Source organism: Dama dama, chromosome 17 (assembly GCF_033118175.1).
Source record: "Dama dama isolate Ldn47 chromosome 17, ASM3311817v1, whole genome shotgun sequence".
NCBI classification, from domain to species: Eukaryota; Metazoa; Chordata; class Mammalia; order Artiodactyla; family Cervidae; genus Dama; species Dama dama.
Genome location: NC_083697.1, coordinates 42,895,668 through 42,921,893, shown reverse-complemented (window position 1 = coordinate 42,921,893; position 26,226 = coordinate 42,895,668). Strand labels below are relative to the sequence as shown.

At 43.6% G+C, this 26,226-nt stretch overlaps 1 protein-coding gene across 1 annotated transcript; it reads right to left on the bottom strand.

Moving 5' to 3' along the window:
* Positions 1 to 939: 939 nt before the first annotated feature.
* On the bottom strand, positions 940 to 25,439 carry LAP3 (leucine aminopeptidase 3). The gene is made up of 13 exons (XM_061164435.1): positions 25,262 to 25,439; positions 22,735 to 22,850; positions 21,354 to 21,408; positions 20,788 to 20,893; positions 19,376 to 19,535; positions 17,688 to 17,852; positions 14,724 to 14,882; positions 10,259 to 10,383; positions 9,018 to 9,106; positions 8,076 to 8,178; positions 3,845 to 3,924; positions 1,942 to 2,051; positions 940 to 1,499 (listed from the first exon to the last, which is right to left on the bottom strand). Exons 1-13 carry the CDS (start codon positions 25,361 to 25,363, stop codon positions 1,310 to 1,312), a joined length of 1,560 nt encoding a protein of 519 aa, XP_061020418.1. The 5' UTR covers positions 25,364 to 25,439; the 3' UTR covers positions 940 to 1,309.
* Between the last annotated feature and the right edge of the window lie 787 nt (positions 25,440 to 26,226).

The window sequence follows — 26,226 nt, the reverse complement described above, 5'->3', positions numbered from 1 at the left end:
ACCCATGTACATAATATAAAGAAGGCAGAGCATTGAAGCATTGATGCTTCACAGTTTGAACTGTGGTGCTCCCTTGGACAGCAAGATCAAACCAGTCAATCCTAAAGGAAATTATCCCTGAATATTCACTGGAAGGACTGATGCTGAAGCTCCAATACTTGGCCACCTGATGCGAAGAGTGAACTCATTAGAAGAGACCCTGATGCTGGGGAAGATTGAGGGCAGATGAGGCATAACAGAGGATGAGATGGTTGGATGGCATCACTGACTCAACAGACATGAATTTGAGCAAATTCTGACTGAATAACCAACTACCACCCATTTACATATCAAGTTTTTAAAATACTCAAAGTGACTCCAATTAAAAAATATCTCAAACATTTTCAAAGTCAAAATAAAAAAAGATACTATTTTTGGATAACTTGATTCACTCAATACAAATGTAGAAAAGAGAGCTTTCTTCTAAATCTGCACAAATGGAACTTTGATCGGTTGAAGTTCCAGATGGTGGAAGTAGTTTACCCATTGACAGTCTCTCTTATGGCCCTCTTATTTCAGTTATTTCAAATAAATTCCACATCCATTCAAGTCCCAGAAGTGAAAACAAGCATTACAGTGAAACAATTAAGAATGCCAGCCCTGGAGGCAGACTGTCTGGGCTTAATTTCTGCTGTCCCACTTACTAGCTTGGTGACATCACTGGCATGCTACTAACCCTCTCTTGTGTCTCATTTTCCTCATCTGTAATGTGGGGATAATGGTACCTGCCTCACAAATTCATCACTAAGTGCCCCAAAATTATTAACATTGAGAAAATACATTTTTCACCATATCCCAATTTAATTACTTAGTTCATGTAACACAGCCAGAAGAGATAAATTATATTAATAGCATCACTGGGTTTTATAGTAGTAAAAGTGAAATGAGAGCCACACCAGAGAGCACCAAAAGTTGGATTTATTGTTTCTGACAATTGCACAGCAACTTTTAGTTTGTTCATATTCTCAGCATCATAAATCTGAAATACAATTTTGCTTCTCAATTAAAAACATATACTCTGAAAAGTGATTAGATAGCTTTTAAAAATCATTTTATAGACTATCTTAAAAATCTTTGCCAAGTAAGATACTAGCTTTATCTTTATAAATCTCTGCATAAAATGAAAAATCAAGGCATACAAATTTCATTTCGTTCTGTTTTTAATACCATCTTTTGTTTCCCTTAAAAGATTTTTATCTATTCATTCAAAAGTATTCTGAAGTTCCACTGCCCATTTAAGACAGAATGAAGGCATTTTAGAGCATCTGAACTAAGCACTGTCTTGACTGAACCGAAACAGGAATTCGATCAGGGTCCTGGTGGGCCTCCCAGCCATGCCTTTGCGAAGATAAGGAACCTCATCTTTGTTGGTCATCACACCTGCTATGTCTAAATGTGCCCACTTAGGATGAGTCACAAATTCTTTCAGGAATGCTGCAGCTGTACATGCTCCTGCAGATCTGAAAAGAAAGACAAAAATCAACATCTAACCCCATTAAATGTACACTGAATGTTCTATTAAGATCCTCCATTCTTGCTAAGTGGCTTCTATGACTAGAGAGCAAAGTCAAGCCAATGAGACCTTTAAAGAAGTTAACCCAGAAATCGATACCTATCTTTAGACACAGCTTTAAGCATAAATTCTTTTTCCTGTGGTAATGACCATATTGTCCATCTCCTTCCCTTACCATTTGCTTAAAATGACCTTTAGATTTGAAAATGCAAAAACTGAGAACCAGTTGGGAAACACCTTGAAAATAAAAGACAGAAATTAGTGCTTATGAGCACTACACTGAAAAGAAACTGGATACCTAAACGTTTGTGAAGGAGATTAAAACTGAAAATGTTCATTTTGGCAAACGATAATTATAAAAATGTACTTTAATAGCTTATTTTACATACCTGTATTTTCCAATGTTATTAACATCAGCAAGTTGGCAATCTATAACCTGTCTTGTGTAATGTTCAAAGAGAGGCATCCTCCAGACACGGTCTCCCGTTTCAATGCTGGCCTAGAGAACAAATAGGTATGACAGTTGGCAGAATAGATGAAGCAGGTTCTGACCTGTTACTCTAAAACAGGACAAATACAACAGATTCCAGAATTATTTTAATTAATTAAAAAGCTTAAGAATTATAAAAGAAGCCAAGGAATGCTGTAGAACAGTCCTACAAATTTGTAGGGCATTTGCTGAAATTATCAAACTAATATTATGGGTCTCAGTTTAAATGAATAAGCTGGTATCCTGTAGTGCAGACAGGCTTTGCTGGATTGATTAGGGTGAACTAGTCTTCATGATGTTTGTGGCCTTGGTGTGCCTAGAACTAAACTGCTGAAGGCCAGATACTAAGATAAGGTGACCTCATTAATTCATGTCATCATTTACACACTCATTCACCCATCCATCATCTACTGAACTGCTAAATACCAACAGGGGTTGGGGATCTAAAGATACTTAATATCTGAGTCATCAAAGGGCCGACAGGCTAGTAGGAGAAATGGGTAAAGGTTGTTTTGATATACTGTGGTCAATGGTAAGAGCCAAAAGTGAAAAGTCAGGAAGCAGCAACGTAAGCTGTTACTTTGAGACTCCAGAAGCAACGTAAGCTGTTACTTTGAGACTCCAGAAGAATAACAGAAGAATCTATCAAGGGTTGAAAGTGACTACCTCCAGGAAGAGAGGGTGTAGGCTGTATAAACTGCTGACTGTTATTTCTTTGTTCATGATAGAGAGGGACAGTTGTGTGCCTGGTACAGAGGAGGGGAGAAGCCCCACATACTACCTGGAAGGAGACAACAGGGCTGAGTTTCTCCCAGAGGCTGGAGACGGTAGAGAGGGGCTTCACAAATGGCGAGATGACAGAAGTGAAAGGGAAGCAGTTTAGAGTGGAAGAGAAGTTTAGGACCTTAAACCACATCAAGAATGTATTCAGGAACATTTTGTATTTGTCCCTGCTGGTACACAGTAAGCTCCCATTAATTACTTGTTGAAAGAATGAGGTGCCAGATGGAGCTGTTTCATAGCCAGGTGGATGGGCAGGGTCTGGGGCTCAGGATAGACAGAAGCCAGAAAGGTGCCAGCTGAAGCCATGGGAATAGACGGGATTCCCGGTGAACACTGTGCAGAATAAGAGCATGAGGTCCAGGACTCAAGTCAACCAAAGGGGGAGACAAGGAAAAAGCTGGCCAAGGAGGCTGAAACAGAAGTCATCAAGAAAGGAAACCAGAAGAGAAGACTACTGTGGAAGCCAAGAGCAGGGTGTCACCAAGAGGCCAGGGGTACACGCTGCCCCTGGACAAGCTAAGGGAGGCTCACAGTGGTGTCACTGGGGAAAGCTGATGGCAGTGACAGCGTGGGGGCGGTGCTGATGGGAACTGCTGTTTGGAAGAGGCTGCTGTGACAGGGCTGCGAGGAGGTGCGGGGCACAGCAGCAGAGACTGTCCCCCTCACTGTCCGCCAAGGAGCCTGAGCAAGCCCGACTTACGTCCTCTGCTATTTGACTCATGACGTGTTCATTTAAAGGCCATTCCTTCTTTCACAAAGCTGTCCTCATACGCTTTTCTACATCAGGGATATTTTAAAGTCATTTTCACTTCATTCTGAGAAGGAATGTGGCATCATTTAAAAATTTATCATTTTTAAATATTTATAGAAAAGCACACTGAATCGAGTTTATGGAATCATTTCAAAGACAAGTCTACAACATAAAAATCCCTATAACTCAGGGTTGAAGAAATACAGCATTCTAAGGCTAAAGGAATGAAATCACCTCCATAATTTAGGTGTTTCTGTGTTATTCTTACCTCAAACAGTTTGTTCCACAGCCAAGAAGAGTTGGTAAAGACCCCAGTGGCTCCAGATCCCAAAGCTATGTCCATGGCACCTGCAAGACACAGGTGAACCCTTCAGGCCAGCATCCAGTCTCTTCTGGCAAGATGGGCTTCTCCACCGCTGTGCAGGCCAAAACTTTAGCCTTTAACCCTACTTTAATGTCTCCCTCATTTTCAAAAAAGATGAGGTTGGGAAATCCTTACCATATATATTTAATAGCTTTTTAGTTTCTCAAGTTAGAATTCACCTTCAATTATTAAGGAAAATGCAAAAAAGCAAACATCAAATATCACCAATGATCTCATCCCAGGAATAACCATTATATATTTTTAAATTTCTTTCCAAATTTTCTAAACTAAAAAGAAAACAAAAAACAAAACCCATAACTAAGACCACACTGGACATGTCCAAGTACATGTTCTTCCTCTTATGCTTTAAATGTTTATTCTTCTTTTATAAACAAATTCATTAGAAGTATTCTTAATGATTTTATAAGTCTACTGGGTAGAGGTACTGGCCTACCTCATTTTATTACACTTTGTTTTACTGCAATTTGAAGATACTGCATTTTTCACACGTTGAAGGTTTGTGGCGATCCTATGTCAAGTAAGCCTTTCAGAGCCATTTTCCTAAAGCATTTGTTCACTTTGTGTCTCTGTCACATTTTGGTGATTCTTGCAATATTTGGAACTTTTTCATTTATTTGTTACTGGGATCTGTGATCAGTGTTCTTTGATGTTACCACTGTGACTCACAGAAGGTTTAAAAGATGGTTAATTAGCATTTTTCAGCAATATTTTTGAATTAAGATATGTACATTGTATTTTTAGACATGATACAAATGGGTCACTGCAAACAACAGTGACCCATATGTAAAAGCCCGTGATTCTGCATGACATTTGGGCAACTCTGTTCAGGTCATTTGTTCCTTGGGCTTTTGTTACTCTACCTCCCAATAATCTCTCAAACCTATCCATTTCCCTTCACCATGGCTACCACCATCATCTACCACTGGACTATGGTAATAGTTTAGGAAAAAAAAAAAACATAGTCAAAGACTTCAAACATACACAAAACAAAGAGAATAATATAATGGACATACAAGTACCCATTAATCATCATCAATGATTATCAAGTCGTGGGCACACTTGTTTCACCTGCACTCCTAGACCCAACAGATAATAATGAAGTCACACACACTCATTCTTAACACACACTTACACATCTAGAGTCAATAACCACACACCGCTCACCAGCCCACCTGGCCTGCCAACCTCTCCTCGGTCTCTCTCCCTTGTGGCTGGCACAGTGTTGGCCAAGGACCCTTTCGCAGCGCCAACTATCTCACAGTCCCCACTCATCGCCTCCTGCTGCACTTGGCTCCAGACTAAATTCCGCAACACGCCAAGGCCAGCGGGGACTGGTGCCTACCAGCACGTGGGTCCCGAGTGTCTTGACCCGCCACACTCTGTTCCTCTGTCCTGCTCATCACTGCCCCACACTCCAACCTTGAGGGGTGCCTTCTGAGGGATGCTCTTCCTTCCTTGCTCCACCCGGTGATGCCTCCTCCTTCAGATTCCAGCTCAAGCAGCACTTCTCACAGTGCCTGACTTCCCGTACCAGTCAAATTCCCAGATACACAGGCTCTCAAGAACTCCTTTTAACTAGGCTCCTCTGTGCTGGTCAGTGTGATGACCCACTGACTGCCACTGCCCAAGGGATGCGGGCCTCACCTCTATGTCCCACCTCCATATTCCCAGCCATTCACAGGAATTAAATAGGGGCCAACTGAGTCAACAACTATTCATTACACCTACTATATCCCAGATACTATGGCGGGTGCTGGTTACTCACTGCCTATAGTCTGTCTATACGGCTGGGTGGGATACATCTTCAGCTACATATCACACTCATGAATGCTTTACTTTTCTAGTTAGTGGCCTCGTCCATATTTATTCACTTGTCCTTAAAACATTCCTATTAACCACGCAAGTACCTTGCATCAGTGTTTGAATTTCTCAGAGAGAAGATAAGCACTGGCCACAAACAAGAATGTGATGTGACATCCTCTCTTAAAGGAAGAGAAAATGGGAGACATATTTAATGTGATCCAACAGGGATCATGGCTCTAGAGATGATTTCATTACATATTTCAGAAAATAATTATTTTCTACACAATTACAGAACTAGTACCACACCAATTTCAGAAGTACCATTATTGGGGGCATACTTCAAAAGTGCCTATTGAAGCTGTATTAAACGCTAACTCATCCGTGTTACCAGAATTTCTCAGAGTATGGAAGAAACATGACAGCTCCAAGGAAGGTGCTGAAGTTACCACTCTCATTCCATCCTGAGCACAGACATTAAGAAAACGAGAGGTACCATGACTGAAAGGCACCCATTGAGCAGTCACTGCTCCTATAGTCTGCTATAGGCCTGCTCTTTAAAGGTCAATAACATCAGTCCAGTGTGTGCCAAGCCAGGCACAACCACCTGTATCATCTCATTTAATTTTCACAGGCAACTCCCCCTGCCCCTGCCAAAGAGGTGCTATTATTTTACCACTTTTACAGATGAGACCACTTAGACACTATCAAAGTCACATGCTCTTAAGAGGCAGCACAAATTTTAAAATGAGGTCTTCTCCCTCTAAAAACTTATAAGTTCTTTTTCCTGCTAGGAACTCTGGTTGGAAACATTCTCATCCTTCCCTTTGAATCCCAGCTCCTGGAACTCAAAAGGGGCTCAGTCAGTATTTGGGGAACTAAAGCAAATCATCAAGAGCCTTCAGTGAGGACAACGGCTGGGGTGACCTGAAGACTCACCTATCAGGCTGCCCTTAGTTAGCTAGATCCAACTTTCAAACCCTCTCATACCTCCAAGTTTGGGGGAAAAAAAAAAGGATGGGGGGCAGTGGGGAGGCACTGTGACTCCTCATTTACAGAAAGGGAGTCCTACCACCTACCTCAGCATTGCACCTCAAACACCAGCCCTAGAACCTCCGTTGTTCAGCTTAAAGTGTTTGCTAAACTGAACAGAGACAAAAGACCATAAAAATACTATAACACCAGCTTAGAAAAAAGGAGTCTAGCAGATGAATCTATGGACTATTGTTAGAATCACATAAAAAAGAAACATGAGCTGATTTTCTGTTAAAGGCTCACATGACCAGAAGAATTAAAAGAGGAAAATGATCTGAATTTTAATCTTAAAAGAGCTAGAGACACAATGAATCCCTAAAGTGAACTGTTGGATAAAAGATTATGAACATTGAGCTTTTGCAATAAGGTAATGACCACTGTCATCCCTTTAAGCATTTATTACTACCCCACAGAGCTGGTGGTCTAGCCTGTCGCATGCCAGCACTGGATTAAAAGAGGCTTTTCAGAAACTCCTCCCAATCTTCAAAACTCTGCAAGGTAAACAGACTTGTCCCGAGGTAAACAGATGTACTGATGTTTGAAGGTGTCAGGGAACCAGTACATCTGGGAGCCACCCCCGTGTTGGCCTTAAGTCAACATGCTTCACACAACAGACACATTACATGGCTCCGTCTCTGAGACATGACCCTGCCACTTCCAGCCCTCACCCCAGTGTTTTTATTTCTGTATAAACTCAAATACAAAAGTTCAGAAAACACTCAGGGGGATCAGATACATCTCCTACACCTCATGGACTGTAGCCTGCCAGGTTCCTTGGTCCATGGCATTTCCCAGGCAAGAATACTGGAGTGGGTTACCATTTCCTTCTCCAGTGGATCTTCCTGACCCAGGGCCAGAACCTGAGTCTCCTGCTTTGGCAGGTGATTCTTTACCACTGAGTTACTTGGGTAGCCCATCATGATTAATAAAAGCAACTACTGATTTGGGAATTTATCACTAATCTTTTCCGAGCAGTATCAAATGGCAACCATAACAGAAAACATTGCTTTGCATCATTTTTTGCTGTCACTGTGGATGGGCTGACTTGATCCACTTGTTATTTCTTTTTTTTAAAGTACAGCCTGGGATGTTTCGAAACTACAAACCTAAGATTCAAAGCAGTTTACAACTGCAGTATAATTCTTTTGGTGAAAGATCTTTGAACACAAATGGAGCTTGCCAGATTTCAGCAAAATAATGCCCTGAGTACAATGTGTGCACTCGATGGCAACAAATGAGACTTTCTTCAAACAAAAGCAGGAAAAGCACACTGTCTGACCTGTCAGGGTGGCGGCATTAATGATGAGCTTTGGGTTAAAAGTGTGAGCGTAGCAAAGCGCATCGGCCAGGATGAGTCTCCCCTCGGCATCAGTGTTATCCACCTGCAAAGAGGAAGGTCAAAAGACTAAAAGGATAAGATGATACAAACAATGAAGACAAAATCTAGACACTCAGAGCAGTGTTCAATTTAAAAATACAAAAAGGCTGCTGTGATGTTTTCATCAATTATAAAAAATATACTACCATTAAAATAGGAATATATTTACCCTGAAGAGCAAATATAATAATCCCTATATCAGAGCTGATGACCAAATGCCGATGACTTTGGAGGCTGAAATAAAGAGAAGTGTCTAGTTCACATTACCATTAAGTTTATAACAGGAGTGGGGAAAATGTCAAGATTTTCAAAAACAAAAAGGTGAAAGAGTTGAAGAAAGATACACTAAAGCAGCAGCCTGGATCTCCAGACCGGAGAACTCTTGCAACTGCAGCAACTTCAGCTATATTAGATATAATATATTTCTTCTTTTAAATAGGCTGAGTCGTTATGTGCAGTGTATGTAGGCATGTGCCCAGCGGAGGACTTGCTGCCACATCCCCAGATGCAGTGCCCATGATGCAGGACCTGTTTTCCTCTCTGCTAAATGGAAGAAGTTACCACATCAGAGGTGTATCCAGAAAACAGCCTATACTTTTCCCGCTCTGCCCTGCTCTGCAGGGCTGGCTGCAAATTCATAAGCTGTGTGTATAGCATACAGAAAGTAGGAGGAACAGTAAGGTAGGGAAAACAATCTTAAAATTCCCATAAAGAAATACCTTTGACTGCACGAAAAGCTACTCATAATAAAGGTACTTCCCTTCCCTAAGCGCGGCCCGCACTCTGCACCCATTCAAGGCAAGGAATAGCAAAACTCAGAGGCTGTGTCTTCCACCTACAAACCTGTATGGTCTTCCCGTTCCTGGCTCTAACAACATCCCCAGGCTTGTTGGCCTTCCCACTGGGCATATTTTCACAAAGAGGAGCCAAACCTGTTTTTTTTAAAAAAAAAAAAAAAAGAATACATGAAGGAACATGGAGTGTGCTATGTCCAAATATGCCACCCATGGGACCGAGGTCACAGTGGACCCTCAACAGATGCCAGTCACAGACATCACTTTGACTAAGTATTTGAGTTTAGCATCACCAGTGAACCATGTGACATTATATGCACCAGTGACAGGAAGCACACATCACTCTTTCCAAAGAAGTCTAATTCTATCATGAAGAAATAACCAAAGAAATCCGAATCACGGAACATCACAAGATAAGCTTGAACCTTTAAAAACTTCCAAGAAAGGGGCAAAAAAGGGGGTGGGGTGGGAATAGGTTCTGGAGTAAAGAAAATGAAACGGACATGATGACTACATGCAAGGGGTGATCCTTGAGTGGCTCCAAAATTTCAAAACCAAATAGAAATAAATGCTTGTGTATATAGACACACACATAAAACTAACATTTTCTGGACAACTGCGCAGTTTGAATTTGGTTACTGTAACAATCCTTGGGAATGACAATGGTATTATCATTACACAGAATGTCTCTGTTCTTAGGAAATACAAGCAGAAGTATGCAGGGGTGACTTATCCTCATGTCTGTAACTCACTTGTCAGACAGACCTGGACCACAGTCCTACTTACTTGTGCAATGGAGGTGACACTGGGCAAGCCAATCAATCTTATTCCCAACCTCCAGGCCCCCTCTGACACATGACAAACCTCCAGCATTGTGTCTGGCATCCTGCACTACAAAAATCGCTGCTGCAAACGGAGGATTTTTTCCGTCCCAAGCGCTTTTTCTGCATGTCAAGGCGTTTAATCAGCTGCAACTGTATGAGATAATCACTACCCGACTTATCGGGCATTTTCCGTTGGAGTAAACTGCAAACTTGACATTATGTGCCCCTGACTGCTAACCACATTTTGCAGAAGTAAAACAATCAATTCTAGTTACTGCCCATAATGCAGAATACATTTAACTCTGCCAGTTAAGACAACACTTAGCTAAACAAAGAGCTTCTCCCTGATGAAAACCATTTAAAAATCATTTCTTGATCTTTTCAGATTAAAGGAAATCATGTTTGTTGTCTCCATTCTACCACTTGACTGGATTCTAGAAGCTCTCCAAGACAGCCGCCCACGCACCTACGATGTTGATGGGCAGGTCGAGCTTGGCAGCAGACACGATGGCTGAACAGATAGTGGCAGCTCCTCCCATGTCGGCCCTCATGAGGTCCATGTTTGCAGCTGCCTTGATGGAGATGCCACCACTGCGGGGAAAGGACAATGTACCATGTTAAGAGCCAACGAGGGGGCTAGAAGCAGTCTCTTGAAAAGTGTGGGGTGAACTACCACATACAAGCACTAAGAAATTTCCAAATTGAGAATCTGAATGATTTCACCATTTAAAAAGATAATATTGTGGCTTTTATAAAAGACACAAAATAATTCCAGAAGTGCGGGGGGTGGGGGGTATCTTGGTTCATTTTATTTCTGTCTGAATGAAATGTTAGCATTGCCACTGGAAACATTACTACATCATACAGTCAACGCTGGTTACATCCTGTCTGAGCTCTGAACACTCATGTAGATTTGTCTTTTCAGCAAATTTTATGAATTGATCAACTTATTGAACCCGAAGGTCACAAGCTGTTGGAGACCAGTTCACAGAAGACTGGGAGGATCCCCTTGCAACTCCTAGGAAGACAGGGGAAAACTCGTTCTGACAGTCCCAAGGTACATCAGATCTTGCAGATAGCAAAATACAACCCACAGGCACAAGGAAGACACTAGCCCAAAGCCTTGAGACAGTGCCCAAACACAAGGGCGGGGAAAGGTTTCAATCCACAAGAAACCCAGGCCACTGCCCCAGCAGACTTCTGGAACTAACAAGTGACTTCTCTGCTTCCGGTTTACAAGAACTCAGTGCAACTTGCTTCATAGGCTGGGCAAGGAGGCAGGGGCTCCAACTTTGAGCTCTAACTGGATTCTGCCCTGGACTTGCCCTGGTGAGAGAGAATCAACTCCTTGCTCTGACATCAGCTCACCTTAGAAATCAGGCCCTAATTCTCACTCACCTCCAAAGCACTTGATAGTGAGATGGCTGTCATTTACATACCTAGAATTAAAGATTATCCATTGGCTGAGAATAAGAAAAGAACATTCCTGGTCCGAGAAGTCCAGAGATAACCCCATGGGGGCAAGGGGAGCACACTGGTCCTTCTATTTTTAGGCTGCTTCCACTCAGGGGGTGCCACTCTTACATAGAGGACTATCGTTCCAAATAACCACCAGTTATCCTTGCTTACTTTTTAGATTCCCCTCCAATCCATCCATTTCTTTTCTCCTACATCCATCCTAGCTGAGGCTACCACCATCGATCATTCAGATGTTTGCCTAGCTCCTATATACCCATAGCAGTCTTACCCCTTCACTTCGTTACCCATACAACTATGAAATGTTTACAAATAGATGGAAAAAAAAAAAAAAGATAAGCAGAAAAACCTCAAATGCTTTTTAGAAGTATATACAAAAATTCAAGATAGACCACAGCCTTAAAACCTAAAACCTTAGAACACAAAGACTTGGCATAGGTAATTTCTTAAACAGGGCAGAAAAAAGGATAAACTATAAAATTAAAAACTGCTGACTATACCTCACTGCAAATAAAAACTGGTCTTAAAAAGACATCACTTTAAAGGATATATATCTGGAATATATTTTTAAAAAACATATACTCAGTAAGACAAACACTCCTATAAGTGTTTTGCCAAGGGCAAAAAGCTTGAAGAGATACTTCACTAAAGAAGATGTACCAATGGCTAATAAGCACATGTTAAAAATGCTAAACATCATTAGTTAGAGAAATGCAAAGTAAACCTCAAAGAAATACTACTACACACTCCCTGAGTGACTAGAGCTAGAAAGACAGACACCATGAAGTACTGGGGAGAATGGGGAGCAACTAGAACCTTGTACACCGGTGGTGGGAATGCAAAATGGTATAACCACCTTGGAAAAGTTTGGCAGTTTCCTGTTAAGTTAAACATGTAGTTATTATACAACTCAGCCCTCCTCTCCTAGGTATTTAACTAAGAGGAAGATAAACATGTATCCACACAAAGGCATACAGATGATGCTGGCTTCTATAATTAATAACTCAAAACTGGGACAACCCAAATTTCCCTCAACAACGATTAGATCAACAAATGCTGGTATTTCCCTACAACGGAATATGACCAACAACATGGTTAAATCTCAAAGATAATACGCTGAGAAAGAGGCTAGACTTTTTATTAAAAGAGTCCATGTAGATGAATTTCTGGAAGAGGCAAAAGTAACTTACAATAACAGAAAGATGACCAGTCATCTCAGGTGGGGGTGAGAAAGGGGATGAGTGCAAAAGAGCACTGTCCAAAATTCCCAAGGGAATTTTTGGGGCATTGAGGAAATGTTTTATTTTCATGATAGAGGTGGTTGTTACAGGAGTGTGCACATTTGTTAAGCTCACTGTACTGAACACTAATGTCATTCTTTCCCTCCACTAGACACCCTTCACTTACTTCCAACTGTTCAAAGTCCAAAATCTAATGAGGTCCAGAACAACCCAGTTTCTGCCAACCTCTCCAGCTGTGCCTTGACCCTTGCCCCAGTCATGCACTGTTGTGGCCGCTCTGGCCGTTTTTTCAGAACTAGGAATTTCCCCTCTTTCTTCCCATCTGCAGCCTTCACCTGGCTCTATTCCTGACTTATTCCCCACAGAACTAACTCCCTTATCCTTCACATCTTAAGCTAAAAATGTCACTCCTTCTAGGAAGCTTCCCTAAACCAAAAAGACTAGGTCAAATGTCCTTGCTAAATATCCCCGTAACAAAAAGTTGAAATACAGATTTAAACGAACAAACAACTTCACCCTGAGCATAAAAGTTTTGCATTGACATTACCCCATGATAGTATAAAACCGTCACAATTAGCAAGACATTTAAGAACAACTTTCACTCTCTTAATTTTTATTTACTGTAATGTTTTATTTATTTTTATTTTTGGCTGTGCCATGGGGCTTGTGGGATCTTAGTTCCCTGACCAGGGGCTGAACCTGGGTCCCAGCAGTGAAAGCTCTGAGTTCTAACCACTGGAATTCCCACCACCTGGTGGAGCTCCCACCACCAGAGAATTCTCTGCTGTGGTGTTATACAAAACACACTTCAATACAACAGTATATGCATATGATATAAATAAATATGCATATTTTTCAATGGTATGAGCTCAAATCTTTTACTGATGGGCCACATAATGAAGATCATTTGGAGACCAATGCTTTTTTTTTTTAATGCTTTAAATAAGAGAAAGTGAACCACTGAAAGGAAAACACAGGAGGCACCGCAGTCTGCTAGTGTAAAGAAGACCACTCTGGCGGTCAGATCTGCCCAGGACAGAGGCATCACAGTACCTAGAAACACTCTTGTAAGGGCAGGATTCATTCACATTTCAGATGGAGTTCTTGAAAGGGTATAAAAACTTACTAGGGGACATCAAAATTTCATAGATCTCTAGCAGCATTTTCCAAAGCAGTTTCTATCAACCATGATTTGCTGAGATACAAGTGCTCTTCAAAAGGAAATTTAGATGTTAATTATATTTCAATTAAAAACAAAAAAGATTTAGAAAATGCTGTATTCTGTATCCCCAAGAAGTACTATAGTTCAAACAAAATAAAAAACTTAATTTGTTTTATCTAACCTAGACTTTTAATCAAGTAATCTTTTTCAAGATTACTTTCTTGAAATGTGAGAAAGGTTACTTTCTCACATTTAATTAGCATCCTAGAAGCCAGTATTCAGTAGCAAATGCTTTCCATGGGAAATACTGACTCAGACCATCTTTTCCAACTCAGTTTCTCCCTGGTTGAAATAGCCAGAGTGAGCTTCCATTTCTAAGGAACACTTATGGCTTAAGGCAGGGATCCCCAACCTCAGCTGAGGTGGAGCTGATATAATAATAAAATACTCAATAAATGTAATGTGCTTGAATTATCCCAAAACCATCCCCTACCCTCCAGCCCCCTAATCTGTGTCTTCCATGAAACTGGTCCTTGGTGCCAAAAAGGTTGGGGACCACTGGTTTAAGGAGATTAATGAAAGCTAGACTGGTTAGCAAAAAATGTGAGCTGAAGTAAGCAAAGGGAAGACAGCATAATCTACATAGCTGCCTCAGCTTATCCAGCTGGAAATCTTAACATGCCCATAGGAGAATCAAAGTGTATGGTGGAAATATTTGAAGGCATTTTAAACACACTGCTAAGTTTGATTTCTGACTCTATTAGTTATGGAGCTTTCAAAAAAATTATTTAACCTGAGTCATGACTGCCTCACCTGCAGAACGTCCACAACGCCTAGCTCCTAGGGATAAGATCAAGGCTAATATATGCAAAATGCCCTAATACAGCCTCTGATACACAGTAGGCATTTTATAAGTGGTGACCTAATACATTTAAAGTAACACATAAGATATGACCAAACACCATACTTCTGAAGCAAATTACACAGCAAATAATACACCTGCATGCAAAGTATTCACCAAAATACAAAGCACAGATACAACAAGTACGTACCTGTCAAAGGTAATCCCCTTCCCAACAAACACCAAGGGAGGTTCACTTGCATTGGGACTGCCTTTGTAGTGAATTTCCAGGAAGACTGGAGGCTCTTCGGACCCTTTGGCCACACTTAGAAATGATCCCATTTCCTGTTCCTCAATCCAAGACTTGGGTCTATACGGCAGGAAAGGAAAAATATAAATACACATTGTTCTATTTCAATAACAGAATAAAGTCATCTGTGTGTAAAAAACAATATACAAGCTCTTAAAATATATACATGTTAAGTTCTGAAAATATATACATGTTAATGCTTCAATTATCACCTCCTATCTGCTTTCTGTATATTCCTGAGTCAGTCACTTGATTCTGAATCTGTTTCCTCATCTACAAAATAAGATTAACGACACCTCCTTCAAAAGATTAGCTGTAGAAAAGACACCTCCATCAAAAGATTACCTGTAGAATTATAAAAGAATTCATGTACAGTATGTAATATGATGTCAGGTAACCGTGCATAGTCGAAGGCTAGGGGCACAAAAGAGCTTTGTATTGATTTCTGGCCACAGTAATTAGGCCAAGGGAAGACTACTACCCTCCTACAGACAGACCAGAAACAACATTATTCAAGGAATGCTCCTCTGGCACCTGCCTAGCCAGAGGAGCTAAGCAGGTGAATGAAATGTGTTGAAACTATTAAACTAGGACTTCATCATAGAGAGAACGGCCACCCAACTTCAGAGGGAAAAGAATACAAAAAAGGAAGGTATACAATTCAAAGAAACTCACTTCAAAAGAAGCGAGGCTGTATAATGTGGGCATTTTTAGTCACAAACCTAGTATCTGATGTCTTATTAAAGTCTTGCCCTTCTGGAAGTACAGTCTGTACTTCTTTGGTTTACACCCACCTAACGCTAGAGTGCAGAGAAGGCAATGGCACCCCACTCCAGTACTTTTGCTGGAAAATCCCATGGACGGAGGAGCCTGGTAAGCTACAGTCCACGGGGTCCCAAAGAGTCAGACACGACTGAGTGACTTCACTTTCCCTTTTCACTTTCATGCATTGGAGAAGGAAATGGCAACCCACTCCAGTGTTTTTGCCTGGAGAATCCCAGGGACGGGGGAGCCTGGTGGGCTGCTGTCTACGGGGTCGCACAGGGTCGGATATGACCGAAGCGACGCAGCAGCAGCAGCAGCGCTAGATGAGTTTGATGCAGCTGCCTCAATTTAATAGGTCACATTCTGCCCACCTGACCTGCCCCACCTCTGGCTGAGTTCCCTTTGCTCCATCTCAAGCCCTGTGGTTTCCCAAGGCCACTGCATACATGCTCTGCCCTGCTCTCTGTCCGTTCACCTCCCTGACTGCTTAGGCACCGTTTTTGCTGGCAAACCTTTTCAATCCTTCCACAATTCTCCCCAGCTCTCTGCTCCTGCAGCACCCCCATACCATTTCCCTCCCTATTCCTTCCTGCAAAGCCCTCAGTTGTCGGAGGACAAGAACCACCACCACCCATCTTTGTTTGCCAAGGTCCAGGCATACAGGAGGTGCCGTTACTAAGACATGTGGCCACACGGCCACGATCTGCTAACAAAATGTAGCTCTGGTGTCTCCTTAAATAAAACAAGGAACAGTCTTCACCAAGACACCTTTTTAGAGACTAAACATTGCCACAGAATACACAGCAACCATCCCAGACATTTTATCAAGCTCCAATACTGCATTTTCTATAGATGGCACATTTTCTTTATCTAGTCACAGGAGTTTCCCTGAAAAAATGTGAATTCTAATCACAATTAAATAGTGAAGAATCCTTTTAAATGGAAGCACCCTTGATTAGCAACTTTGATAGTAAAGGATTCTTTAGGTGAAGCAAATATCTGTCGAGTTACTTTCATTATAAATCCCCAAATCCTCAGACTTGGTTTGCTTAAGATTAGGGGGAGTTCCCAAGGAGGGCAGAAAGCCTAGAGGTGCAGCCTTTTAGGTTCAACACCAAGGCTGCTAACAACAAACCTCAGGACAGCCAGGGAACACCAGCTCTGTTATCTGATCTAGCTAAGAGAATCTACCAGGAGATTCTCATTCCATGCCAAGGAGGGTATGCTATGTTATTCACTTATGTTAAAAAAGAGAAAAGACAGAAAGAACTCACCAAAACAAAATACAATATGTACACTTCTCAAAAAAGTAATAGAGTTACCATTCGATCCAATAATTCAATTCCTAGGCACATGCCCAACAGATATGAAAACACTTGTCCACACAAAACCTTGTACACAAATGCTCACAGCAGCATTATTTGCAGTCCAAAAACTATGTGCTGTGCTTACTCACTCAACTCTTTTGCAACCCCATGGACTGTAGCCCGCCAGGCTCCTCTGTCCATGGGGATTCTCCAGGCAAAAATACTGGAGTGGGTTGCCAGGCCCTCCCCCAGGGGATCTTCCCAACCCAGGGATCAAACCCAGGTCTCCCTCATTGCAGGCAGATTCTTTACCGCCTGGGCCACCAGGGAAGTCCATCCAAAAAGTATAAACAACCCAAATGTCTATGAACTGACGGCTGGGGAAAAGGGAAATGAGGAGTGGGTACAAGATTCCTTTTACAGGGTAATGAAAATGTTCTAAAATTGATTGTGGTGACGGCAGCACAACTCTGTAAATATACTAGAAATTACTTAATTGTATATTTTACATGAGTGAATTCCATGTTATATGAATTATATTTCAGTAAAGCTGCTACAAAACACATACAAAATGCAGTGTGAAGTCACAACACTGTCAAAAGCAAGGCGAGATATGACAGAAATAAATCTCAAACTGAACCCTTACCCTTAGTTGTGTGTGGATGCCAGAGGGTCACTTTACCTCTCTAGTCTCAAGTTAATTCTCTGAATGGTGAGAGAGCTGGATTTTAGGATCTCTGAAGCTCCATCTGGCTCTAGCATCATATGAGTCTATGGTATAATCCTGAATTACCTGATGAGGACGTCTGTTTTACTACTAGCGCTTTTGAGATTCTCCTCAACAATTTCAGCAAATTTGGTTGGCGTCATCTCATTGGCAGGTGTCTCCATCAAACGGCGCGCCAGGTTCTGCCCAGAAGCAAAGAGGACGCCCCTCTGCCAGGCCTCCTGGTCCTCGCTGGCAGAAGAAAGCAAAGGTCACCGTCAGACAGCCTCTCCAGACACTGACCACAGCCCGGCAAGGGGGTCTCTTACTGAAGACAAGCGAAAAGTGATGGACAGAGGGACCCAAATTTATTCTTTGTAATCTGAACCAGGGAGGCAGCTGTTATGGTTTACAAAGAGCTGGAGAGACTTCCCTGGTGGGTCCAGAGGTTGAGACTATGAGTCTCCACTGCAGGGGGTGCAGGTTTGATCCCTGGTCAGGGAACTAAGACCCTGCCTGCTTCGTGGCATGGCCAAAAACAAAAATAAAAGTCAAAAAAACATGACCCCCATTGAGCGAAGCAAGAGAAGACCTAGAATCCTCTTCTGTATGAAAAAGGGGTTGGCCTGATGGGCCTCTGAAGCCCTATATCTGCCCCCCAATCTGACAGCAGATGTGTTCGCAGAAAGGCCTGAGGGGCTGCAGAACAGGCTCTACCTGCTCAGTCCTGCTGGAGAATTGCCAGCTTCCTGCCTTCTCCCTGCCTGGCTCAGGACCCTGAACTCTGACCTGCCAGAAATCAGAGTTGGCTTCAGAAAACAAAGGACATGGGCCAATTTTCCAGGACCCTGGCTCTTCTTGTGCACCACAGGAATTAACACATGTGGCATGGGGACGGACAAAAAAACACTCATTGTTTTTTTGAGCTCACCGTGTGCCATACACTCGATGGGTTTTGCCTTTTGATCATAAAAGTCCCATGAGATCTGATTCACAACTCTACTCAACTGAAAGGAAAATTATTTCTGTCACCTCATTGAGGTCACCCACCCAGAAAGTGAGAGCCAGCTTCAAAGCCAGGCTGATGGGTCACATGGCCCTCATTTTCACCCACTACATCACAGGTGCCAACAAGACCCCTGTTGTCCCCCACCACGTCTCCTGAGGGTCTCACACTGTCTGCTCCTGAACCCAGAACAGGGCTGGAGTATAAGTGGTGCTCAAAAATGTGCCCAAAGCTGATTCTCCCCACTAGACTAAGAGGGCAGGGACCGGATCCCTGCATCTGCTTATCTCTGGCCTTGAGCACAGAGCCCACAGGTGCTAAGTAGATGGAAATGATCTGCATCAAAACCTTCTGGGACCCTTCTGTCAACTTGTTCTATCCCTCCTCAGGGGGCCAACCAGGAATAGTTTCCTAGGAACCAGCAAGCAGTGAGAAGGGATCTAGAGAGTCAGAGGGAAACACACACACAGGAGCAGCCAGCAGCAGAACAGAGGCAGAGTCATCATACTCCTAACCCGACCCGGGCCAGGAGAGAGCCACAGACAAGCCACGAGGCAGTGCCGGACGCTGAAAGGCAGGCAGCTCGTGTCCAGGAGGCCGTGCCATCAGCACACAGGGAGTGGACCTGGTCCTCGTTTCGTGCCATCAGCACACAGGGAGTGGACCTGGTCCTCGTTTCGTGCCATCAGCACACAGGGAGTGGACCTGGTCCTCGTTTCGTGCCATCAGCACACAGGGAGTGGACCTGGTCCTCGTTTCGTGCCATCACCTTCCATGGAGCTTGGCCGACACCACCACCTTCCTTTTCTGCTTCAGGTCATCATACTCATAGAGCCCGAGCACCGCTCCTTCCGCAGCCGCCTGGGCATCTCCGCAGGGGTCCACCTCCACGGACGGGATCTCCAGATCCTGAATCTGTCTGCACCCCGCTTCACAGGGCAGGAACCAGAAAACCAGAGTCAGTCAGGGACCCCTCAGAGGGCAGAAGGCAGAGACTTAGGGTGGGGGCCTGAGAAAATATCAAGATTGGGTTCAAATCCCAGCCCTGACATTGGTCTTTCTGAGCTTTCACTTCTTCCCTTTCTGTACAGTGAGGACATGCACACGCCTCACATGGTAGTGGGAGGACAGAATGATGGGAAACATGATCGGTCTCACTCACAAGGAAGTTACCGCTGTTACCAGTACCACTTCTGAAACATTAGGGTTCCCTGAGGAAGCGTCCCAGTCACTAGAAGCTTGCCAGATTAAAAATGAAAGAGCAGTGATGACTCTGAAATTATACCCAAGGAACTGAGCAAAGTCCATTATTAACACAGCGTTTATTAAGATCAGGTCAGCAAAATCTCTCAAATAAAAGTTATGAAATAATCACCGACCATGAACTTTGAAAGTCAATTTAACAAGCACATGTGATATATGTGGGGTCACACCACAATCCAGCTAACAATCCCCACCTCAGCGATGGTGTTCAAAGCATCTTTAACCACAGTCTCCTCGATGAAGGCCTCATCCTGCCATTCAGCCCTGACAGGACCCAAAGGCACCTACTCCAACTTTTCAAACTGTCCATGTGACAAACTGGGACAGGCATACACTTCTGGTAACTAGTGATAAATAAGCACCTTGTACTTTGCCTCCATTTTCTCTGATGTGTAAATAGTTATGACTCCATGTGATTTAAAACTGGGGTAACACCACGGATACATTACAAAAAAAGAAAAAAACAATCTACCCACCAGGACTTTCTGGCAAAAAAGAGTTCTAGGGCCAATACTGCAAGAGGGAACAAATGGTACTAAAACCCCAGAAACAAGCTGCTGCCACTGCTGCTAAGTCGCTTCAGTCGTGTCCAACTCTGTGTGACCCCACAGACAGCAGCCCACCAGGCTCCCCCGTCCCTGGGATTCTCCAGGCAAGAACACTGGAGTGGGTCGCCATTTCCTTCTCCAACAGACACAAGCTAAAGAAATATAAAAAAGAAATTCCATAACCTAACCTTCTATATCTAAAGTAAGGCCAAACATGCTGGGTAAGGAAAACTGAGTATTTGTTGAGAGTTATTTGTATGAATGTGGGAAGGATAATGATGGTAAGAGGACAAAAAGAGCTAAGATTGATAATCTTGCAGAGTGACCCTTAGGAATCTTTATCAACAGTAAACTTCAAAAGTTAAAGAACCTGCAACAGCGACTCTGATGTTTTCTTTGCCTTCATGCCAGTTCTCCTGTTCATCAACTCCAGCTGTCTTTTTGCCGAGGCCCACCACCACCACACTGGGGAAGTCCTGTTCCAAAAAATACAAAAAGTCAGCCACTTTAATCTTTAAAGCATCCATTTCTAGCAGGAAATGGTATATGACCTTTCACACAACCACCTTAACCTCCACACAGGACAAAACTCACCAAGAAATTTGGTTGTTTTAATTTTTTTAAGCCCTGACATCTTGGTAAAATTTTGTAACTGTGTGTTGCAAAGGCTGAGTGAGGATAATCCTGCAAATGTCTGCTTCTGTAAGACAGGGCTACTGAACCAAGAAAGCCTATAGATTGAGGAATATGAGATGCAATACTTTTCGACAGCAATTTGCCTCTTTACAATTTAACTAATGCTTGTGGCTTAATACTGGGATAAAACTAATTCATAATCCCACAGACAATTTTCTGTATAATGGTACAGCCAAAGTACTTGGCACATATAGGTGCTCATTGAGGGTTTGTCAAATAAACCTTATCTTCATCTCATACCTCATGTAGACCATAAAAGGTTCGGGTTTTGCCTGCCTTCAGGGGTGGTCCAGATCTGAAACAAAAAGAAATAGTTGTGTTAAAAATTATAGTTTGCTCTGTCCTCTTTTGAGAAGTGACATAAACCAACTGTATTATTACAGTGGTCTGATGCTTCTGCAAATTTGCTACTTATGTTATCAAAAGCAGAACTCTCTGAGAACTCTCTCCGATTTCTCAGATGCAGCACTTCTAATTCTAGCTCAAAAACTTCCAGATTAGATTTAATACACTTGTTTTAAAACAATGATAGAAAGCAGTGCCATGGGTGGGTAATGCAGAGAAGACTGAGCACTGGATGGAGGCTGACCTCAATCTTAAATCTAATAAAAGATGTAAGACACCAACCTAAGTGGCTGACTTGACTGCACTGTGTTTAGCTTGGAGGATTTTTGTGATTTATCTACAGATGGGATACGAGGCAATTTCCAAACAAAGCACCTGGCAATACACAATTATAGCCTGAGAACTGGATGCCCTGGTACCATGCAGGAAGGCCAGGCTGTTCTGTATTCGTACAGGTTAGCTTTTGGATTAATGAATTAATCAAAGCATTTCAGGGAGTTGTCGAAGGGTAAAGGATTGGTAATTGACAGGGGATGCAACTTCTGTCATCCAATAGTTAGACAATTATTCTAATTATTAGGCTACATCTATCAGACACTAATAGGTTATCTGTAATTCAAATAATACGCAGTTGCAGTGGCCTGTGTTGACAACTGTTTTTGTTAAACTGCAGCCCATAGCTGAGAAGGACTTGAAATGCCAATCTTTTCCTACCTTCCCCATTCCCTGACTAATCCAAGAGTGGTTAGAATCTCAGGTCCCCACTAGATTTACTGAACTGGAATGTGCATTCTAACTACACCCCTAGGCGACTCATGTGTCCTTTAAGATCTGAGAAGCCCTTGAAATTCAAAGCTTTTGATGCAGCCTCCTGAGGCTATCTGATCTAGCCCGGAACAGACTATTCCCCCCAAGTGAAGAGGAGTTAAAGAGGCAAAGAGATTGATAGGAAGCAGGTGGGAGGTGGGGTGGGGAGAAATGAACTGAAGCCAGGAGGGCAGGCTGAGGAAATCTGGTACTTTGCAGATCCTTCTGGGTTAGCCTCTCGCAATACCCTGGTGATTAGGTTGAAGCAGCCTGATTTCCCAGAACTGTTGAACTCACCTGACAATGGGCCACAAAGTACCAATATGCAATCCACAGATACTTACTTTCACTTCCACCAAGAACATCCTTGCCAGTGTATTTCTGTGCATTTTCCTCCACCAGCACAGAAAAGACTTTCTCTTTCACTTTCAGGCATTTGAAAAACTGAAATCCAAAGATGAATACGTACATGTTCAAAATTTCTCTCAGCTTCCCAGACACCAATTTATTAAAATTCTCTCCTGCACTTGTAAACTGAGGCTCATTTTCTTCTTTTTCTTTGCTATAGATTCCTAAAACAAGGCCCTGAGAAAAAGAGAAAAAAGGTGTATATAAGTTGAGTAGATCCCAGAGAGGGACTCAAGGGATCCCAAATTCAGAAACAGCTAATCATTTCAACCAAACAGTGTCCTCCTCAAGGACAAAAGAACAAGGCCAAAAAAGCAGCAGGTGCTGGGCAGTCAACTATACTCATATCCTGCCTGGGCAGTCAACTATACTCATATCCTGCCTATATGTTACAAACTCTTGCCAATACAAGAGCCAAATTACTACCTGTCCTGGTCTTAATGGTCCCTCTCAAGAGCTTTCACAACACAGAGGGCTTTTCCTTCACTTTCCAATAAAGAAGAGTAGAAAGGTACTTTAAGAAAACAATTCCCTTTTGTAACCAAGTCAGAACTGGAAGGGATTCAGAACATGCCACCCTAAAATATGCCAGTCTGGCATATTGATTACTTGAGGTGCAGGCAGCTAAGAAACAGCAGATGCAGGAACAGCTCTCTGATCTCTCCCCTTTTCTATCCAAAAGCTGGTCATAAAATTTCCCATGAGAAAGTTTCTTTCCTTGTACCAGCAAGAGAACGTCCTTATCATCAGAGACTGATGATAAGATTTGGGAGTCAATACCAAAATGGACCTGTACAAACAAACCTACTAAAATAACCCTCATCCTCCCTTAGTTTCCCCCACATATTTCCTAGTCCCTGTTTCTCAACTGACTGCCCCTAGGCTCCTTTGCCTAATCACATTCCCACAATTTCTCATTCTCTGTTTTAAAAGGTATACAAGCTTTGGGGCCTTATAGGCTTCTTTGGGTCTTCTCCCTTTAGAACACAGGACACATAAAAATATGAAGTATAAATTGTATGCCTTTCTCTTGTTAATATAATCTGTTTTAGGTCCATTTCATTCTTAGGCTCAGCCCTAGAATCTAGGTGAGTAGAAGTTTTCCCTCCCTTACAACCTTCAAATGCAAAAATATGCAATATTCGGGATACCATCTCGATAAAGCCAAGGGCTACACTTGCTGATACTAACAAGTTCTCTGGCCAACTCATAGTCTGGAAGAGAGGAAAAGGATGCACCTTCACTGGGAGGGACAGGGACACACAGCATTCTGTCAGCACTTAAAAGTGGCTTATCGTTTCATCTCCTTGAGCCCCAGGCTCCAAACACCTGAAACAAGGAAGTAAACCTAGGAATCCCTGCTTACGTCTGCATAGCAATTTATGACTTTAAAAATCTGCTCTGACTTAGGGTACCTCTGTAAGGTGGAAAGAACAGTAAGGAAACCGAAACCTGGTCTGACATACTAGCCTGGGGGCAACAGAACTGGGCAAGAATCCAGATGCCTTCCCTCAATGACCTCTGTGCTTTCTACAAAATCATGTCTTGTCTTTTCTACTTTAAAAAAAAAAAAAAAAAAAAGGCTTCCTCTGCATTGGTAACCTTCCCAGATTCTAAGTTTCCTAAGGTTGCCCACTGCCTGGGGTTCCAGTGAACCAAGTAGGGAACTGATCAGACAGAACACAGATGTTACCTGAGCAGGATGTATTTCCAAAGTACTGGAAAGCACAAGGGACAGACCTCTGGTCCCTCGGCAACCCTGAGCTCAAGCCCTATCCAGAATACTCCTAGCCAGGGACAGTCCTGCTGGCCCTCAAGCCTGACTCCCACGCATGTGCTCCCTCCACCGAGCCGTTCCCCCTTTCCAGATCCCCCCACGACCAAATTTTAGTGACCTTCACAATGTTTTGGAGCTCAATTACGTGGAAGAGGGGTTTCTTCTGCAGGACACTTCTTTTAATCTCACGAACAGATGGCTCTCCCTGCAAAGCCCTTTTCCCTAGGGAGACATTAGTTTTCTCTAGAAACCCTTCCAGGTAGTTTACTCCCGGAGGACCTGTGTTTTCCTGGCCTTCAACTTCAGCAGAGGAGGGAGGTCCTGGTATGGAACCCGGGGCCAGTGACTATCCGACTCTAGGACATTCCACCTCACCAATACTTGGGCATCCTCCTAGCTAAGGTGGGAACAATCCTGGGGCCGTCGTTCCCCGGGTGGGAGGACTGAACAAAACAGCAAAATAAGGGCACGGTGGAGCTCAGGTAACGGTAGCTATCTATCTATGGCTATCAATCTCTCGCGCTCAGAGTTAGGATCCTAGCACTTTCAAGCAAGAGAAGGAAGACAGCATCCTCCGCACGAGCCTAGGAGAATACTGGGGGCGGGGGGGGGGGGGGGGGCGCGGTTCTGCAGCCCCGCGCAGCCGGCTGCCAAAGCCGAGCTCGGCAAAAGCAAGGTACTTTTCTCTTTAGCCGATGTCTGCGACTTGGTTCAGAGGCCCGGGACACCGCGGCCTCGCCCCGCCCCGAAGTCCCGGTCGCCCGTGGGCAGGACTCTCGCGGCGGCCCCGGGGCGAGCCGCGGCCTCTCACCTTCGTCATGTCTGCGGCGGCTGGACCGGGTGCCCACAAACGCTTCACGCTCAGATGCCGGACGGCGACTCGCGCGGCAGCCGGAAGAGGCAGCAAGAACATCTTTTCGGCTCGGCCCCCCGTACCGCCCTCCACCGAGCACGTGGCGCCGGGAAGGCGTGCGCGGCTAGAAGCCGGGCTTTGGGGGACGGCCTGCGCGCCTAGGGGTGGGGCAGGTGCCAAGGGGCGTGGCGTGCGTAAGCCAGGGGCGCGGCGGGAGGGCGTCAGTGGGCGGGGCTGTCGGGTGAGGGCCAACGCGCCAGCGGACGGACTCGGACCCGGACGAGTACGCGTGCGCCCAAGGGGCGGGGCGGGCCGGGTAGACTGGGTGGTTCTGAGATAGAAGCGAGACGGAAGCGGGCGCTGGCGGACTGAGGCGAAGAGGCGGCGCTCTTTGGGGAGCGCGCAAGAGAGGGGCGGAGTCGCGGTTGTGCTGCACTGCAGGAGGCGGGGATGGAGGCGGGGCACCGAGGAGAAAGGTTACACGTAGCTTTAGAGCAGAATCGAAACTGCGTAGTGAGGGCCTTCCTACTGAGTTATTTTTATTATTTTGCTTTTTTTGAACTTTTTTTCTGAACTTCCATCTGGTCCAAGGGTTCAACATTGTAAGGCAGTTAGCCCAAATACTGTTTTTTGAAAAAAGAAGCTTTGCGAAAAGCGCTCAGTATTTTAATATATGTTTTTAAAAGAAGTCTTACATTTTTTATTGTATGAATAAAATATGGTTGAATGGAACTAGGAGAACACGACGAAGCACAAAGAGGGATACAAAAAAATATCCTTACTGTTACACCAGTGTCCGAACCCAATTTTAGCTGGATCTTTTTACCTCTGGCGCAAGGTGGGCGGGGTCCACTAACTAGAAGTGAGTAAAGTCCTGGCCTCAGTGCCGGGAAGGAGAGAATGTGTATTTTACTGTACAAGGG

Coding starts and splice junctions, on each gene's coding strand:
- LAP3 (XM_061164435.1), bottom strand. CDS start 25,363: ATGTTCTTGCTGCCTCTTCCGGCTGCCGCGCGAGTCGCCGTCCGGCAT. Junction 21,409..22,734: donor CTGAGAGAAATTTTGAACAT/GTACGTATTCAT, acceptor TTTTTGTTTCAG/ATCTGGACCACCCCTGAAGG. Junction 2,052..3,844: donor TGTGGAACAAACTGTTTGAG/GTAAGAATAACA, acceptor TTTGTTCTCTAG/GCCAGCATTGAAACGGGAGA.